The sequence below is a fragment of the Nomia melanderi genome, chromosome 11, assembly GCF_051020985.1.
Source record: "Nomia melanderi isolate GNS246 chromosome 11, iyNomMela1, whole genome shotgun sequence".
Lineage (NCBI taxonomy): Eukaryota > Metazoa > Arthropoda > Insecta > Hymenoptera > Halictidae > Nomia > Nomia melanderi.
This window is the reverse complement of record NC_135009.1, coordinates 813,851-834,623: the sequence shown is the minus strand read 5'-3', so window position 1 is coordinate 834,623 and position 20,773 is coordinate 813,851. Positions and strand designations below refer to the sequence as shown.

The window sequence follows — 20,773 nt, the reverse complement described above, 5'->3', positions numbered from 1 at the left end:
CTATTGTATGTTTTATTATTACATATTTTGTATCAATCAGCATAGATTCATAGTTATTAAAAAACATTTCTTGAAATAATTAAATCTTAAATTCAATTAAAACATATTTTACTTAACCTGTAATTCTAATTGCGAGAATCTTTCTTTAACCAGACTCCATTTTAAGCTGTCAAATTTTCATTGAAATTTCTCCTGGTAAATCGAATTTCATATTAAGAAAAATTATAATATTCACGTTATGACGTATTAACATCATTTCATCTTATTTTTTTCGTAAATAAATATTTTACAAACATAACATAAAAGGAAGCATATATATTTCTTTACCTCCATTGAAACCTATAAATGGTATTTTGCATGCATATTTGAATTAACCGATTATTCATTTTTCATTCCGAGATCTGGGTTAAGATAGATTAATTGGAAGTCTACTATATTCTTTTTAAGTTTCTGTATTTTTTCTAAAATCAAATTCAATTATTTATTTGTAGTGACTATGATTTAGAACTGAAAGTAGTATTAGTAATAAGAAATTGTACCTTATGGAATGTAAATTCCGCATTGTAATTATGTATTACATATAAAGTTCCACTTATTAATAATATAACTTCATTTAAAATTATTTTCTGTATACATATTAAATATGTTATACTAAACCATTAACAAACTACTATTTCACACAGGTTAGCACGAGTGATTAATTTTACCTATTCAATGAATAAATAATGACATATTATATAATATAATTACGTAAAAAGCTTTAAAAATGTTTCTTCAGAAATACGTACCTAAGATCTTCATCTTGCATAGGATGAGTATTTTGTATTTTAATGTATAATCATGTATGTATATAAATTCATTGAAATTCAAGTATTATAACAAAAATTAATAAAAATTTGTTATTTTTCCATGCGTTATTCAGATAAATAAATGTTTCTAAAAATTATGTATGTAGCTCAATTTGTCATTCGATGATATATAGTATTTTATAATTTTCTAAGATATTTGATTAAATTGATTTTTTTTTATCAATGACTACAGCAATTAAAACTTACAAAATAGAATAAAAAGTAAACTTTTTATCCTATATTTTCATTAAAACAAAATATTAATCAAAATAATATCATTAAATTGAAAAAAGTTCTAACACTAATTAATATCTAATATTAATTATAGGAGAACATATACTGCACATACAATTTTTTGTTAGATATATATAAAAGTTTAAACTGATTTAAAAAAAAGAGTTCATGTAAAATTTTTAAAAAGATATATTTTACATTAATCAATTAAATAATTTCCATTTTTATTGACAACGTATACCCAACACCTCAATATTTCTCTAAAATTAGTATATACCAGGAGTTTTAAAATTCAATTACCATAAATTGACAAAAACTTTTACATGTACCCAATAATTCTTCTTTAACGTAAATGTTAAGAAAATATTACTTAATATTAAGATACTTTAGATATTAAGAGAGGATATGTTATTAGCAATATTAACTTTAACAATTTGAGTGCAATTCAATATTTAAGAGTAAATTTTTTTTGGTGGAAACATTTGATCGATATAGTAATTTTTTGAATACACATATCAAAGCGATATATTTCAAATATTCACTATCTTAAATTCAAATGTTTTACTATAAACAGAATATCTAAAGTGATTATAAAAATAATATCAACTTTGGGGAATAGTGTAAGGCAGTCAGTTTTCTTTATTAAATCATAATATTTTATATGATATCCTGAGATATTGTTACTATTCACATTCATACATCAATAACCTTCTATTATTAAATTTTCCACTATAACAGTACTTTATTGTATTTTTTGAAGGCACTGTAGGATAAATGCATTGATGAATTAAACTAATCGTAATAACGGAAGAAAAGTTTGTTATACATTGTTTGTAATTCCATGACACTGAAAGTGAGTTTTATCGTTATGATACACATCCAAAAGTAATTCATTAAATAATAACAATTGATACAATAAATATAAAAGATAAACCTTTCCGAGAATGTTTTAAACATACATTTAATTTTTCACAACTGAATGTAGTAGATGTAGATGACAACAATTAGTGATTTGAAAGAAAAAAATCGTATCTATAAAAATATATGTGTACACATACAATACATTTCCATACATCATTTATATATTATCTTTGCCACATTTAAGAGATCTATTCGTGATGGGCATTTGAAAAATGGTAACAATAAGTTTAACTGATTCAAATATCATTTACTAACTCCATTATTTCTAATTTTCAAAAAGAATGTTAAAATATGTAAGTTGTACTTAAACTGAAGAATTTAAAAATTAAATTAATTCAGTACTATAATTAAAATCAGGAATAACTAAATAAAATATTTTATATATATGTATATATATATCATTAATTATGTTCAACTGGACTGAGTGACAAGTATGTCTATTTTCATTATTAAAATTTACAGTGGAAACAGTATCGTTAGATACAACTAATTATATTTACCATTAAATACGTTCATATTAATGCACAATAAACATATTTTTGTCACACATTTTACATGATATATAGAGTCCTCGTTATATTTGATCAGTTATAAATTACTTTGATAACGAGATTCATTTCTAAAATTCATTTGCCCATTGCAATCGAATAAAAGTCTGAACACTGCATAAAACTAGTGTAAAATTTAACATTTTGTTGGTGCATGGGAAACTTCCACAAAAAGAATTTCCACTGTTACAAACTTAAGAAACTCTTTTAGTTTTGTACTTGAAAAAAATTTCATCGGCGTTGGCAGCGGTCATCGATTTCTGACGACTTCTTTATTTGATTGAAAAGCATTCGCATATTTCGAAGAGTCAGAAAATATGAGATTTGCATTTAGCTTCTGTACACTAACAAGTTGAAAGGCCTGGTAGGCAGCGCTGTTAATCTATCATCAACTCCAAATGAACTGCACCTATTTTTTCGTGGCGGCTGTGTTTTATGTTTTTCGCCCATGCCTTGCACTCTACGTTTATTAAAATTCCAGCTGTAACAAAATATATATTTTCCATTAACTGTTTTCAGTGTAACTCACTGGTAGGCAAATCATACTTTAACATGTAATTTGATTTCTTTTCAATTAAGTATAACAAAGTTTAGATTCAAGTACAGCTTATAACTGTCCAGGTACTCTTTGACATAAAAAGCTTATTTCTACATAATTACATTAAATTAAATTACATATTTCTTGTTGTTTTAATAAACTACACAAAATTATTGAAACTTGTAAAAATTATTTTCTTAAGAATAATTGTTAAATGTCTCTATCAAAAAAGATAATGTTCTTATAATTATTAATTCTTGCTTTTGAATTTCACATTAATAGTGAAGTAAATTTTGCTCAATGGTTTTATATTTTTTGTTTACTATAGATAATATACTTGAAACTAATGTGTTAAGTTATTGTAAAATAATTCCAATACAATATTAACCGTTTCAGATTTTTCTGTTTTATAAATTAACAAACGTTTCAGTTTCTTTAGAAAAATAATAACCACAAATTCAAGAAAAAATGCATAACTTATATTCAATATTTTTATAAAAATAAATATACTTCAAAACATTTTCTGAATAATTAATATATTACACAAATAAAAGAGATGTACTAAAATAGAGTCTATTTTATAATAATGTTGTTAAATTTATTGATATTGTCATTATGTGACATTCTTATTGTTTATTATTTTATGCGTTCATAAATAAATGTATGTGTACCTTTTATATTTACTTTATTTAATTAAGTCATTTTTGTGAAATTGCATGCAGTGTAAGATTATTTCAATTTATTTTATGTATATTATGCCATATTTTTTGGTACTTACTGCGCGGACGAACAAAATGGACAGCCACCAAGGGGCTAAGGTATCCCTCAGAATTCTCAAATGGGTAGAAATAACCAGGGAAACCTCTTCGAGGTATGTAACTAATTGGTCCTATATTTTCTTGATCTGCAGGATTCTCACCTTCGCAGGATACCCAGACAGTATTAAGGTGTAAAGGATTATTTGCTTTTATGGAACGAATATGATCCTGGAGATCGTGAGGCATTTTCTTTGGCAACGACTCTGTATCGTTATAAAATTCTGGTCTCCAACCATATATCTAAGAAAATTAAAATATTCGTTATTCTTCCTCACCCTAAAAAATTGCTTTCCAAAATAATGCTAATAGTAATAGTACTGTAGTAAATGTGAAGATTCTACAGTGTTAATCATTAAAACAGAGTGCCCTATATTGGCTTTTCACTTTTCATGATATTAATAAAATAAAAAATAAAACATACCTTGTTAAGCTTGAGGAAAATACATGGAGCAGATTTGTGATAGTTATAATTGTTTTCTTTAGTACAGGGATTCCAGTTTTTAACATCGACATCGCAAACCTTACCAGGTGGTGGAGGTTGATTATAATCGCATTTATTAATGTTTGCACCAAGACCAGGAACCGAGCCTGGTGTTATGTAATCTAAAAATTTATTATCGATTGTAACATATTATAACATATCTTATCTGTAATAGAAAAACTCAGAGGTTTGAAAGATCTTTTTAGAAACTGTATTTTCTATTACATGTTCATTCTTTCTTATGTGTTAAAATAGTGATAAACAAGCACCTATATTTATATAATAATGTATTATTTTTAAATAGTACGATTATTATCTTCCTTATTACTATTACCTTTTTTTATTTTATAGAGAATTTCATTCTAATTTGAACGAATATAAGATATGCTAGATTTAAACCAGTGAGTTTTTGCATGAATGGGTGTTAGTAGGTTTTTCTTATAAATGTGTGTAGTATAATGCCTGTAACTAATAATATGATTGATACTATTATCTTTGTATTTTGTTTCAGAGCACACTTAATCTGATTACAAGAAATGTGTACTCATATTTTATAATTTTATCTTGTTCTTTTTCTGTGATGCCTATATGTTACTTCATATTAAAGTTATAGCTCATAATTGTGCTGTTCAGTCTATTATTTATAACTATTTCGCCTGCCTCAATATGTTTTGTATTTGTTGTATTGTACTGCCTACTCTTGATTGTCTGTTTCATTCTTGTGCCTTTTAGTTACATGTTCCATTATTTCCCTGTATTGATCGCATTCTTTGTGTTTATGATCTCTTTCATTGAATACTTTCTACAGTTTCTAAAATATTTTAATACATAGTTTTTATAGTTTCTTAAATACTTTATTTAGTCATACGTCTCGCATAGAGTTGTATGAATGTCTGTATTAGACCCCTTATATAACTTTTTATATACATACATATATACAAGTATAATATTTATTACCTATTCTTTACATTCTTAGCTATTATCATCATTTACATAATTATTGTTACTGTAAATGTATTAGATTTTCTGTATTTCTTGCAAAATCACTCAAAACGAATATTCAATTGGTATGTTTAATAAACTTTGACTGTGTTAGGGTAAGTAATAATTTCTTTTATAAAAATATTTAATTATTACCTTTAAGAAATTGTTGCAGCGAATCAACCCAATACTTATAATTTTCACTATCTGTTCCTCTGTACCATATTAATGTGCTCTCCACGTTCTCCATTGGAGGATTGGGCCTGAATCCTAAACCTGCAAACAATAATATTGCATAATCACATTGTACCTACTGTATGTTTAAGCAGCTTAGAAGTCAAACTTCGACAATCAAAAAATGTTGTGAAATATATTATCACATACATACACATGTAATTTTTATATTGAAGAATATATAAAATTAATTAAAATGTACTACAGAATAGAATAGGAATTCAGAAAGACAATCATGAGAATTAAACATTTAAGAGTTACGGAAAACTTTTCTAAGGTTTATTAGAAAGTTTGTTAGGACTATTTATTGTTTTCAAATGGAAATATTAATTTATTAATTTTCTCTATATTATGCAAAATATATTTTCACTTTTTGTTACTGATTGTGAATGGTGCCTTTCTGCTGCAGTAAATTTTATTGTGCTCTCACAGAAAAGTGTATTTCGATTCACTTTTAATTTTAAATTCTGAATTATTAAAAATGCCATCATAATTTCTTATCTTCTTGTTTCCATTTATGATTTGAATGTTTCTCTTTAACATTTCTATTTGTTATAATATTTTCGTTCGTTGTAATATTTTAATTGATTCAGATAATCAGTCTGAAAATACGAATACTAAACATTGTATTTCTTTTATTACATATAGTATGCCAATAATTAGTAAATAATTAATCAGATGTTTTAAATATCTTATTACTTTCATATGTCAAATAAATTAACAGAACTATCATAATTATTGAGCATATAAAGTTGATCAGTTTAGCTACCAAGTGTCTTATTTATTACTTATAATTTAATTAATAAATCTTTACCAGGATTTGTTCCAATTATTGAACGCTCCAACTGCCACCTCGGTATCCTTGGATCTAACGTTTGGAAGAAGCCCCAGAAGCAAATTGCAACCAGCCCAGCCAACACCCCGTAGAATACCAAATAGAACAGTCCTATTTTACCTGTAAGAAAAAATCTTAATTAGCTTTGAATTTTAGAATTTTTGTTTTATAGCTAATATTACTGTTCAGACCATACTTTGGTCAGCTATTAGATTATGTTTAATTCTATTTGTTTGGGATCAGAGAAAATGCAAAAGATTGATTAAAACCTCTTCTAATCTGTTATACTATCTAAGCATTATGTATTTCAGTTATACCACACAAACACACACACACACACACACAATTTAAAGAAAATAGTTAATTATTTATATTTTATTCAAACATTTATTCACGATAAAGAACGTTAGAACACAGATACGATGTTGTATGTGGTAATACACAATGTTGAGTAAACTATAATTAGATAATAAAACATAACTGAATATGTATATTTTTTAAAAACTCAATTAGTTTATCGTAATTATTTATAAAACATAGTAAGACTCACATTGTGCATAATAGAAGGAACATAATAACTTTCGTCCTTATAAGATAAGTGATAGTAATCTAAAAATGTTTGCAGCTCATTTCGTCCACATACAAGAAAATTCTGTAAGTACCTTTTCAATAGTATTATTTGTTACGAATTAAATTCATGTAACAAATTATTTCACGTGATTTTGTTTGGTCAATATATCGTCATTTGATGGAATATAACTATTTAACGAAATTAATATAATGATTTTTCATCAGAAAAAGACAGACAGATCTCTATGTTTTTAGCTGAAACAAATTTTATGTAAAGAAAACATGTGCACTTAAGTATATTAATGCTCAAGAATATGTAGTCTTTTACTCGTTTTTTATTGTAAAAATTGCGTACGAATATTTAAGTTTGCCCAAAATAACAATGTAAATTTAGATTTAATTGCCAAAATTAGTAATGGTAATGTATAAAATAATGATTTAGTTCATATTTTTCCTTTCTCTAGTAGTTACTTTGTTAAAATTTCTTTGAATAGTAAAACATAAAAGAAATCAAGAAATAACTTTTTATTTTATCTAATTCTTAGGACGCATCTATATAACAAATAAAACTGGCGCGCGATTTCACACCAAAAAATCAAAAATTCGCTCGCGGTTATAGGGTTCATCAAGTACAACGCATAATTTCGGTAATATCATTTAAGTAATAATTTCAAAGTTCAAAATCATAGATAATATAACATTTTCTATGCGTGCAAATACATAATAGTTTTGATATGAACATAATTGAATCATCTTAAATAATTCTGTAGTAATACGACGTGTAAAAAATTAATACAGAGTGTACGTAGTTTATTTAATTATCTTATCTAACATTCGTCATATGACAAATTTCTCAATGTATCTATTATTTATACATTTTTTTTAGTTTGTATTGTAGCTAATATTATTATGCAAATAAGCAGGTTTACTACTACAATAAGTGTTCAATATGATGTTCTCTTAATGGTTTCGGATTTAATGTCAATGCAGGCTTTAATTATTTGCTTTATGTAGCATATCGTGTACATGTAAAGTGCATGGTATTATGTGATACATTAAATAAAGGATCCACTTTATTAAATAGAATACTGTACTCTTTTGTATCACAATTCAAAAGAATGTTGAATTTTTAATGAAAACATATGAACTTAATTAATAACCTAATAAATAAATAATGAGATATTTGTCTTTGTTTCTCGAAAATTAGTTTGAAAATTGGTTTCGCGTAACATTAAAATCACTTCATACTGTTTAATAAAAGTAAAATATTAAATTGACATTTGATAAAAATCAGTATATTTTTACTCAAAGTACAATATTTTTATAAATTATTAGACAATCCGAACTAAACACCTATAAAAAAGGTACGTACATTACACAATATGTCCCTGAAGATCAAATTTATTTAATTTTCAAACATATTAACTTTTCATTGAAAGTAAAATTTTAAAATTATTTAAGACGATCGAGTTCAGCCTCTATATTACGTGAAAAGAAATAGGAGGTATTATAATATTTAACTAATTATTACAAAGAGATACAATGGTTAAATAAAATGAACAATGGGTACATAATTTCATAAAGATTAATTTAATAAAACGAGTTAGTACTTAAGTTATTAAACTCTCTTGAACATAGTGAATTAGGGGCTCAGAAAGACTAATCAATCATTTCCTGTATTGAATAATTTACAAATTGTTAATCACATCCACAGCTAAGCAACAATAATTCACTGTTTCTCCACTAGTAAATAAAAATTTTATTTTTGAAATTAAAAATTAAGAATATTTGTATCTTATACTTGGGAAGTATTTACTTATGCAAGTCTTCTGATATTATTGGTATTTTACAGCTACCAGTAAATTGTAGAAGATTAAAAACTAGGAAAATACTTTTAGATCAACATAAAGTATATTTCCATTAACACTAGAATTACTAGACTAGTCAAAACGAGTAATTCAAAAATGTCTATTTTACGATTATTAAAATTACAAGTATGCTTTTGTAAGCATTTGTTCTTAAATTTTAAGAAATGTATTCTTCCAGGTTTTAGAAGAGAGTCTAAATGAGTCATTCTAGTTGCTTGGCAGTTCCAGTATCAAACCGGAACAAAATTTTTCTTTAGATCATTATGTCAGGAAAATCTTCAAAAGTATTCACGTACTGCTATAAAGGAATTGTCAGTCAGCTGTACTGTACATATTACCTATAGCATAATATTGGATTTACTGTAAATTGATTGCTACCTTCCACGAATACAATAGGATAAAATTCTTATTACGAAAGCAATGCACGGGAGGTCATTTCAGCGAAGAATAGAATCCGTGGAGCGACCTTGCGAGACATTGAATCGGTACGTAATTGAATTGCTCCACTTGACCAGACGCTTTGATCTTCCTTTGAATTGAACCAGCGATTAATGCAATTAACCTATATTATGCGGCGTGCCACCACGCGCTGATTAATTCCTCCACAGTGCCAAACGACTCGTAAAAATCATTGCGATTTACGACCGGCGTTTAACCCTGAGGGACTTTCAAAGTACCGTTTAATACAGTCATAAAATTACTTAATAGAGTTATGAAAATGACGGAAAAAATGAAAAAGAAAAGATAAAATGGACGGGTACGTATATACCTTTTGAGGTTTTTTTGTTTCGGGAACAGATTAAGTACGCCAAGCTTTTCTATGAATAATTTATGTTCTTCGAAGTGAATTAAATGTAAAAGTTATCTATTAAATATTTGTAAATTACATATGTTCCCCTTTAAGATAATATCTTCTTATTACATAAATACTTAACGTTGATATATTGTATTTTTACAGATTCTTACGTAACAGTTACACAGTGAATTTGTGAATGCATAAACAGTTAAGTACGAATTTTATGAAATATTACAAATGCTAAAAATATAAGTTTACATTCTCAGAAAATTAATGCTTTTCGTTTTTTAAATCTAAATATGTGATAAAATTAGATATGATAATACTGCATCGATGTTACTACATAGTTTTAATTTCGATTATTTTGAAAATGGTTTCTCCGTTTTATTTGTTCACCAGTAAAGAAGTTGTATTGTTTAAACCGATAGATTTTTAATGTAATTAGTATTAACTCAATATAATATTTACACAGAAGATATTGAAAAAAAGCTACGATAGGAACTTGCCAAGGTTTTTGATGCTGTTGTCATTTGCAAGTCACACTCTTGTAATTCTCGTTGTTATTAATACGTTTGTAGTCTTATAAATAAATTAAGTAAGCACATGAAATTTTAATTTAAAAGTTGATTTCCTTTGTTATAAATCTACTTCTATAGCTGTAACTGCCTACAAACGTCAAAATTTATTTACAACGCACTGTAGAGATGTATATAATTTTCATCCTACAAATTAGCAATTTTGATTTCATTAAATTAAACTATTAAGAATTGAGTTTACATTTAATCGTACAAATTAATGAATTTTTCATTTTTACTTGTTACAAAAGGGTTGCCTCGTAATTGTTTTATTTATGTTGATGTAACAGTTTTAACAGGCGCGTTTATTATTTTTCTGTACTCTGTTCGAAATGGTGTAATACTTATCAAATATGTTATTCGAAAATAATTGATCTATTTAATACATTTTTATCCTTATTTCTATGAAATTTTATCGTTTCTATGTTTCATCGTTATTTTTAAGGTACCTAACATATTTTCTTAAATGAAAGTCTCAGATAGATGTACTTATACAAAACTCTTTTTATATATTATAGAATTTCTGAAATCTGTCTAAGATCTACATCAACTGATAGTGATGATAAAACGGAATTGTCATGTCAACTGTGTGCTGCTTTGGGTGTTGCGATTCATTTGTAAAATCACGTAGAAAGACGATACACGGAATCATAACTGTTAGATATTGTATTACATTACTAACGCCTGTCGGTGTAAAATAATATTTATAACATCACGTGGACGCTGTGGGAGGACAAAAACACAAGGAAATGATAAATTGCAGTGGAAGTTCGAGGGTGTATCGTCCTTCGATAATGTTAGCTTAAAAGTCACAGAACAGTCAACACATTGCGTACTGGGAATGAAAAATCTCGTTTTCATACAAATGTCTACTTATGTAATTTTGCTAATTACCGCATCATTAGAGAAATATAAAATTGTATCAAAACTAATTTTTGTTTAAAATATATTAAGTAACAATAAGATGTTTGATTTCATCTACGTATATTGATGTAATCTCTTTGAAAATCGCCGGTCACAGCCCAGTTTTCTGGAAATTAGTATTAACACATTACGCACCGGCTACGAGAAATCTCGTTTCTATATGAAATACCTACCGATGTAACTTTGTTAATTATCACAGAATTTAAAGAAATATGAAATTTTACCAAAACTAATGTTTTGTTTAAATTCATAATTTCTTTAAAAAGCATTTTTTTACATAAAGCGATATAAGTGAATCCCATTGGAAATCGTAAAAGTACGATTACTTTTTACTTAAAATATAAAAATATAAATAAAAATGTTTTACATCATTGAAACTGAAAGAAATATTTAACTGAGTTGTTTCTGATGACGAGTACTATTTAATAGTAAACACGAAATATCAAGAAACAATAGTGTAAGTACTTACTTAACACGTTTGCTAGCAATGTCACACTTTTATGACGACCAGTATTTCGTATTTTGTACAAAGAAAAGTAAATTACATTTACGTATGTACTCATGTAATAATGTGACGCATAATATGTGCAGGAAATCGCGAAGATTTGTTTTCTTGAATATTATTTATACTTTGTGCAGATAATATGTCTTATTTAATAAAATGTTGTAATCGCGGAGACTGTTATTGAAAGAAGTGCCAGTAGCGAATGGGTGAAGTTAGAAACAATCATTTTTTCCATACGAGAAGGAAATGTATTAAAAATATCTGAGTTGTTACCAAGCTTGCGATCAGTAGTTCGAAATTTAAATAATTCAACCAGTAAGCTGTTCAAGTGAATTTTGAATATAACGATTTAATACGAAAATATGCGATTGCGCATGTTAACAAATTTAATAAATACCTAAACGAGCTGTCAGTTTTTTGGTTTTCTATATAAGTAAGCAAAGATTGATGAGATCAGTGGCATTTCCATTATCCGAATAACGTAACATTTCCGTACAAGTTTGTGTCGTGAAATATTTATTAAAAATTTATTTTCAGTTTAACTGAACCCAACAGTGTACAATGATAAATGTACACAATATAAGGCTAAAAAAACTCACTACAGGAACGAGTTTTGTTTATATAGATGCAAAGTAAGATGGCAAATGGCGCTGTGAAGGCTAATCGTCGTATTAAATTTCTTCTATCCATATCCGTTATGATATCACGTGGATATCAAGGCACATACACTTACGTGATGTGTAGTGATAGATCCACTCGTTTTATTTTATTGATTTTTTATTGAATTGGCATTATTAAAAATGCGAACAAATATTGTGAGCATAATCACAAATTTAACGGTTGCCCGAAAGAAATTATTTCTTGCGATTATTCAAATCATATACTTTCTTGTACGATTCACACATTAATTTTGAAATAACTCCCTAAATTATTTTGTGATATTGTTAGTTAAATAATATTTCTTTAATATTTTGTTGACTATTCAAATATTTTGTGTACTATTTTCAACTGATGTGAACATGTATCTTATTGTACAATATTATCATAAAAATGTATTAAAACAAAATTGAACGATATAAATGTATATTTCGCCTGCCATTTGTTAACTCAGCAAAATATAAGATTTATTATTTAGACAAAATGCAAGGGTTTTTGAAAAGCACAAGTCTGTACGAAAAGCTCTTAGTGAATAATTTTGATCGGAATAAATAGTTTCCTCTCGCCTTCAATATTAAGGAAACTTTAAAACAGTGAGTAACATTTCAAAAATATTATTTTCCCATTGACATATTTTAATTCGATATTTAATTATTTATTTGATATGAAACCTTATTTGATATTTTAAAAGACGTTTATTTAATCGAAATATGCTTTATTTGATTCGACACACTTTTGCCGACGTGTTTTTAATGAATATATTCCTTTTTTCGAAAAAAGTTTGAATTTTTAGAATTAATACATTCTAAAGACATCGTTATAAACTACTGTTTCGGGTTCACCACACGATTCATTTTGCAAAGAAACATCATCGAAACGAAATTGTACAAATTAACGCTGTTCTTTCGTTCACAATATTGTCCCCACATGCTTTGTTTATATTTAAGCAGTGTTGCAGCATTATTTCCAAATTCAAAATCATACAAGAAAATTAGACGAATGTTTGTTCGCGGTATCCATGTTTTCAAAAAATTTCTATTCGAGAAATAGTTATTACACATAATTCGGACAAACTTTCTTGCCAAATGTTACTCTGACAATAGACAATAAAACTGTTTAAGAGGTTACGTGAAAAACGAAAGAATAACAACAATAGGAATACAAACATTTATGAGTAAGAAACATCCGACATTTCATATGCATCAAACTAATATTTACCGTGAACTGTTCCCGAGTCAGTAATTTATTTTCACGTACAAGTTGTAGTTACAATTTGACAGAACATCGACGCACACAAATTGCATTTATTAAAAATATCTTCTCGATAAAATCATCCAGAGAATAGTTCTCTTTTCTAATGAAATGTTTCTACATCCACAGAATATAATCTAAACACGAAACACTACCACTCTCATGAAACGTATAAAACATTCAAATTCAAAGTTGATAGTTTCCGCTAACCAATTAAGGTAAAAGCATCAGTAATTGATCATTTATTGTTTTTGGTTTTACTATAAGCGGTCAATTGCTAACTATATGTATAGTTAACTTCTGACGCAAGTATTAAGCTTTCAATAATGTCGGTAAAATTCGGATAATATAACTATTTCAAAAAGTTCGCTTTGTTACATAATATAAGGAATTCAAATAGCATTCTCACGCATAGAGTCTCTCTATTTAATAAAGGAGCAAGCGTTTGTTATTATTCGCGTAGAACATTTTTGTTACCTGGTCAACTATTGGTGCTTTTACCCGAACTGTGTTTGACGAGTATACCGGTTATATCAAAACCCAAAACAATACCAATTTCTTCAACAATAAGTTATTCATTTTCTGAAACACATATCTAGTTCTTTTCCATTCTGCTTTAGTTTTATATCTCAATACTCGTCATACACTCGTCATTGTTCAATTGTATTACACACCTCACGAGGGATTTTCAAAACAAAATTCCACAGTTAACGGGTTAACCAGTTAACTGCGTTCGACGAGTATACACGTCATCTTAAAATCAAAATGATATGAATTCTTTCAACGATCTTTCTTTCAACGAATTATTTATTTTTTTCAGATAAACATGTAATTCTTCTTCGTGTCGCTTCAGCTTTTCGTTAGAATATATTATAAGTGCATTTGGCCTACGTTAGACGAATATACACTTCATTATTTGATTTCATTGCGAGCACTATCAGAGATTTCTGAAATTAAATTTCACGGTTAACAGGTTAAAACGAACACCGCTATTATACGACGAGAGAAGAAAACCATGAAACTCCAGACGTTTTTCTGAGGGTTGGTGCTGAACGAAAGCCGTAACGTGGTCGCGTGGGTGTACCCTTCGGAATGGCCCTAAGTTACATAATGCCGTAATGCTTCCATTTAACGTCAATTGACCTCGTTGTACACGTTTGCGCTAAAGGAAGTTTAACAATTGCCATTCAGCTGGGCAAACCGTTATGTGCACCGCGAATTAGCAGCGCTTCACGCTTCCGTCTTTTTCTCTCCCTCCGATTTTTTTTGTTCTCCTTACATTTATTTCAGCCAAATCGATCGAGGACGCGGATGCCCAATTGCCCGAGATCCCGCTGTGGAGTTTCGTCCGATTTCGAAATAACACGCGCGTGCAACGAAACCTGTTCTGAAATCTATTCGTGCTTCGCCTATCAGCTACGCGTTCAAAGAATCTGGGAACTTTCACAGATTTTCATTTCCCTGGTTCGATTTCGAGAATTTTTCAGGTGACGACATGGGACTCGTGGAAATGAGAACGAAATTGTTATTTAACGCATTCGCAACCGCAAATTTATCGGTTTTCTGATACCCATTGTCAGTGAAAATGAAGAAAATCTTAAGCTAGGGTAAAAGCATCAATAGTTGACCAGTTAGAAAAATTTTCTGCGCGAATAATAGCAAACGCTTGGTCCTTTATTAAATAGAGGGACTCTATGCGTGAAAATGCTATTTGAATTTCTTACATTATGTAACAAAGCGAACTTTTTTGAAATAGTTATATTATCCAAATTTTACCGATATTTTTGAAAATTTAATAGTTGCGCAGGACAGAATCCTTTAAAACGAAAAAACTAGTAATTGACCATGTATTAGTTAGCAGTTGATCACTTATAGTAAAACCAAAAACAATAAAGGTGATTACTTTAATACCGTTTATGTGCAGTAAACTAAAAAAAATAAAAGTGTTTCGGAGTTGGGTCGGTAGATACTACAGTATATCTATCGCACCTTTATCGAAAGGTTATTACTTTTAAAAACCATATTTTTTATGTTTTCTTGAAAAATGCTATCTACTGATACAAGGTTAATTACCGGTGCCTTTACCGTAATCGCCGCAAATTTCTTTTGTTTTGAAATGTCAGTCTTGTAACGATCTGCTGTTTGACATGAAGAACTTTCCGTTAAAGTCGCGATCGGAAAGAGGCAGAAGAATGAAATATTATAAATGAAAATTATAGACTGTCACGCGAATTTTTAGCGTTTTGTATAGTATTGCTTATTCTCTCGAGAATAAGTATAATAACAAAGATAAATTATATTAGAAACGATCATGTACGATTTGGTATCGCAGTTTATACGTTAAACTATTGCCTAGTTATTTATGTTACTAAATATTTTTATTCGATAATAATTTTTTGTTGTAATAGCTTTCGATTAATTTGGAAGCTCTGGTCATCGGTGACCATCGTGGCAGTGAACGTGTTAATTGGACGTAAATTTGTTTCGATATACGAATTGCAAAGCTTGTAGCTTTTGTAATTATTATCATATGGCTGTACATCTTACAACTTTTAGAAATTCAATTATTGATCAGAGTTTGAAATTACTCTTAACACTTTGATACGATGAATATTTGGTTTGACTTTTTTCTAATGAGAAGAATAAACTGAATAATAATAAAATTGATTTAATTTGTATATAGTTTTTAATGCTAATGTATAATAACTATAAATTTATGAATTTATATTTATTTCATTGGATACATACGAGACATCGTTCAAAATTTTCATCGCTTACATTACTTTTTTGTGAATACAGAATTAATCTACCCAAACCAAAGAGAAGTACTTCAAATGTCGTTCGAATAAATTCTCCTTTTTACATAGGTAGTATTTTCAACATTTTAGCCAACAAATAGAATATTTTTTTTTGTAAATTATTATTGAAACGTTTTTTAAAAGTAGGATTCTACCTTCTCCATCGTTGCCCCATATTCAAGTATAAACAAAGTTTAACAAATTGCATTACTTACAAAAAAATTCAGTTTATATGTTAAAAGCAAAAAAATTATTTCCTTTGTTGACAATGTTTATTCAAATTTAACAATGGAAGTTAAAATTTGATAAAATTTGATGATGACAATGATAATATTTTTAGCTTTAAAAATTGGGAGTATTCTATAGTTTTCTAAATGCAAATATTTGTCTTATATTTACATGAGTACACAATCGAAGGTGAACTTAAATAGACCGTTGCATAAACAACTGTCACACAATTTTAATCAAAATAACGTTAATTATATTAATACTATACTCTAATTATTTTTGCACAAGTCGAAAATAATATTGACACTAGTGTCCAAGAATTATTGGTATACTTATACAGAGGGTGCCCAGCGGGGAAACATATTGCACAATATCACGTGTCTTTTAGTTTCAGAACGAAGCGGAAGTCACATAAAGTAAAATCGTCGAGGATGACTTTATTTTTGGCTGAAACCGTCGAGCCAGGAGGGAAAAAATATCACTGGCTTAATACAGATCGAATCACGAAAAGCACTATCACTTTCAACACTTCAGTGACCACGTTTTTTATTGTAAACTCTGTCTTATAATGTTATGCTTCTATCTTCATAACGTAAATGCAATAAGATCTCGAATACCCAATCAAATTGAGCATTTAACAATTCAGATAAATGGAGACTTGAGAAGAAATTTTTCAAAACATATGTATAAAATTCGATTGTATGTATTTAACCCTGCGGAATTTAGTTTCAAAAATTTCTTATTCTGCACGCAATAAAATCAGATAATGAAGTGTATACACGTCGAATGTAGGTTAAATGCACTTATCATATATTCTAACAAGAAACTAGAATGAAAAGAAGAAGAATTACATGTTTGTTTAAAATAAATAATCCATCGTTTAAAAAGTTAGCAGCATTTAGAGTTTTAAGATGACGTGTATACTCGTCAAACGCAGTTACCTGGTTAAAGATACAATCTAAGAATTGAAATGACAAAGTTCTAATTAACACGTTGACTGCCACGGTGATCATTGATGATCAGAACTTCCAAATTACTTGAAAGCAATTACAATAAAAACATTAATACCGAATGAAAATATTTAATAACGCGAATAATTAAATAATAGTATATTATACGAACTCTGATTACAACTCATTAATAATTAGTTTTAACACCATTCGTCTTTATCATGCAAGTCTAGATCTAGATCGTGGAAAATAGTGACTTGGTCAATCGAGGTCCTACTGTACGTGCATTATGTGTTGGAAAAAGTTCGTGCAGGTTTTTAAACCAAAATTTAAACACAGAGAACGTTTTTGCAAAATAATTTTATTTTATTTGATACCAACGTGATAGACATAATTTGTTGTTAATAGCAATTTCGTTCATTACACTAGTAAAATATTTATTGAGATCGGAGTCTAATTCATTTATACCAAGAAAACTGCATAAATTTTTTTCGATATTTAATAATTTGAAATCTAATAAAATATAGTATTATTTCAAATATGAAATGTAATAGTTATTTAACTATCATTAAGAAGTATTGTAGTATAATACACTGCGTTAGAATTGAACGGATTGGAACTTCGATTATCGAAACACTCGTTATATCAACGTTCTATCATCGAATATTTTATTATCCGTATTATACATTTGTATATAAAATCGATGCTCTATGAAACTTGGTACAAGATAAGCTGTCACTTTATTATCTGACAATTGCAATTAACTCCCATAGTTAAGGTTTTAATAATTCCAATTTAGTGTGGTAGATTTGCGGACAACGAATTCACGTTCGCGTGACTTCGGCTTATAAAGACTGGCTGAGTCAGATCACGTACGCGTGACCAACTGTCGGAGTAGTAAAAAGAAACTAATTCTTAACGTGAAAACGTGGCTTTAGTCAGCTATTAACGTAAATAGATTCGGGAGACAATAGATAATTGTATTAATAGAATATTTCCTCTCCATTAAATGTTTACATGTTTACAGTTTGAATGATTATTTCATATAAAATCTCACGTTATAATATACCATCATTAATCATTATTTAGATTTATTAATAAATCATTATTTATTTTCATCATTAGTATTCTTCATAATTTAAGAATTGTTATTTAGTGTCTTTCCAGAAATTATTACGCCCACGTATTATAAGACATTATGTTCTCTTTTTCAATACAATTCATATCGATATTTTTACATGTATCTAAAACATTGTATAAAAAGTTCTGTTTTATCATATTGCTTATCGCATATGTCTTCAACGCTTAATGAATTTCATGAATTCTCAATTTAATTTGAATTCGGATATCTTAGTGGTCCTTCGAGTTGTTGCATATAACAAATTTAACTTATTTCAATCTTTGCTTTATAGCTTTTGTAGACACGTTTAATTTTAATGTTTCTATCAATTTTCGTGGTGATGTCATTGGATATTATTGCTATTCACGAACAATTGGACAATCATCTTTTATCAGAGGTTGTAAACCGCTTACAGTTACGACTCCTAAAATTTTCAACACTACTGCATACTAAATAGTTTCTACAAATGTTTTTGGCTGTACTTTTCGTAATTTTTCAATTTCATATTTTTGAACTACTACATAACAGTATTATCTTACTACATTCTAAGACAATTTATTCGTGGTTTAAATTAAAATTTCTATCAGTATTTGCCACTGTAATGTTATTTTACAAACAATCCTTTTTGTATGAAGACTTTAACATTTTATTTGGATAACGGTTAAAAGATAAGAATAACGAATAAAATTATATTGCAATAAACAATCGAAATTAATCAGTGAAGAATCAATTAAAAATATTAGTTACTCGAGATGAACTCTTATATTGACTATTATATGTACGTGTTGGTAATTACCATTTTACATATTATTGTGTCATTTTTTTAATAATATGACTTTCTTCATAACCAAGTAGTCTATTCACAGGTGCGGGTAATCGCATTTCCGTATTGGTGAAAGCTCAATCATAATTGTTTGCATTGTAATACAACTAACATAAAATAATTATCTTAATGAAAATTCACGAAAGTTTATTTGGTTAGTTATTTTATTATTAGATAAATATTATACATTTTCATATTTATATTTCATTCTATAAATATCAATATAATTCTGTTTCGTTGTTTTACTTATAATCAGTTTCATTAATTGACTTAATTCATTGAACGTTTATCAATTTCTTTAATTGGCTTGTATATTAATATCAATGTTTGTTCAATAGTATCATAGGAATATATAGTTAATTAAACTGACTTTGACACTAACAGGTATTTTAATTATACTTCTATCGTGACTATCTCAATGGTAATAGATACTATTCTTATGTTCTCATTTGTCGCACCTACCGTTTTTCACGCAGAATGATTCAAATCAAATTAATCTTGACAGATAATATTATTATGTAAGGAAATCACTCATTCATTTAAGGAAACAATCATTCATTTAATTCATTTGAAACAGTTAATTTTAATTTACTTTAGTATATTTATATATCTATAGAATAAAATATAATTTTTAAATTAATTAATCCTGATTTAAGATAAAATGTACCTTTCTAATTACAATTTATTTTTAAGATAAAAATAATGAAACAGTTGAATTTGAAACCAAATTAAAATAATTGTTAATTTATAAAATCGCAGACAATTATAGTTTGGTATAAAAATATGCATATTTCAATAAATTGATTCACTATGTAATGCAATTTCCGATTAAAAAACACCAGTGCCATACAATCAGTTTTTGTATTTATCCTGTTTTTGAGAAGAATGTATCATGTTATTTTTTATTGAGCAACTCCACTGTAAAGTTTTAAATGTTTCATACGCACGGTGTGCTAAAATTTCATAGTCGTAGACATATATTTAAGCCTTATACATGTTCACCTCGCACTAACAGAATTGTACTAATAGAAAATACAGTAAGGCTCCAATTAGCATAAGTAAACTCACCTTGATTCTCATTAGAGAAGGACAGCGAAAAATAAGACAGTCTACAAAATTGGAAGTACAGGGGAAGGTAGTAGGGACTGCGTTTGGAATCCTTAGTTTAAAACAAAATAATAGAATTTACAGTATTAACTATCATATATGTAGTTTAATTTATTACATTGTTATGTAGCTTAATTTAACGAACATTTTTTATAACATTAAT

At 27.8% G+C, this 20,773-nt stretch overlaps 1 protein-coding gene and 1 long non-coding RNA gene across 3 annotated transcripts in view; one reads left to right on the top strand and one right to left on the bottom strand.

Moving 5' to 3' along the window:
* Positions 1 to 1,791: 1,791 nt before the first annotated feature.
* The window catches only part of LOC116427747 (sodium/potassium-transporting ATPase subunit beta-2), a 45,603-nt gene continuing 26,621 nt past the window's right edge, over positions 1,792 to 20,773 (bottom strand). The window contains exons 2-6 of the mRNA XM_031978472.2: positions 6,418 to 6,558; positions 5,526 to 5,645; positions 4,329 to 4,510; positions 3,868 to 4,147; positions 1,792 to 3,032 (exon numbers count right to left, since the gene is read on the bottom strand). Coding sequence (XP_031834332.1) covers positions 2,929 to 3,032; positions 3,868 to 4,147; positions 4,329 to 4,510; positions 5,526 to 5,645; positions 6,418 to 6,558 — 827 coding nt within the window. The 3' untranslated portion in view covers positions 1,792 to 2,928. The remainder of the gene's footprint in view (positions 3,033 to 3,867; positions 4,148 to 4,328; positions 4,511 to 5,525; positions 5,646 to 6,417; positions 6,559 to 20,773) is intronic.
* Positions 6,553 to 18,087, top strand: LOC116427748 (uncharacterized). 2 transcript variants are annotated; one of them, XR_004235151.2, is made up of 4 exons: positions 6,553 to 9,361; positions 9,485 to 9,633; positions 9,835 to 9,879; positions 16,999 to 18,087. It is a non-coding gene; the product is annotated as an uncharacterized LOC116427748 (long non-coding RNA). The 2 variants fall into 2 exon arrangements; XR_004235150.2 differs by lacking the exon at positions 16,999 to 18,087 and adding an exon at positions 10,766 to 12,593.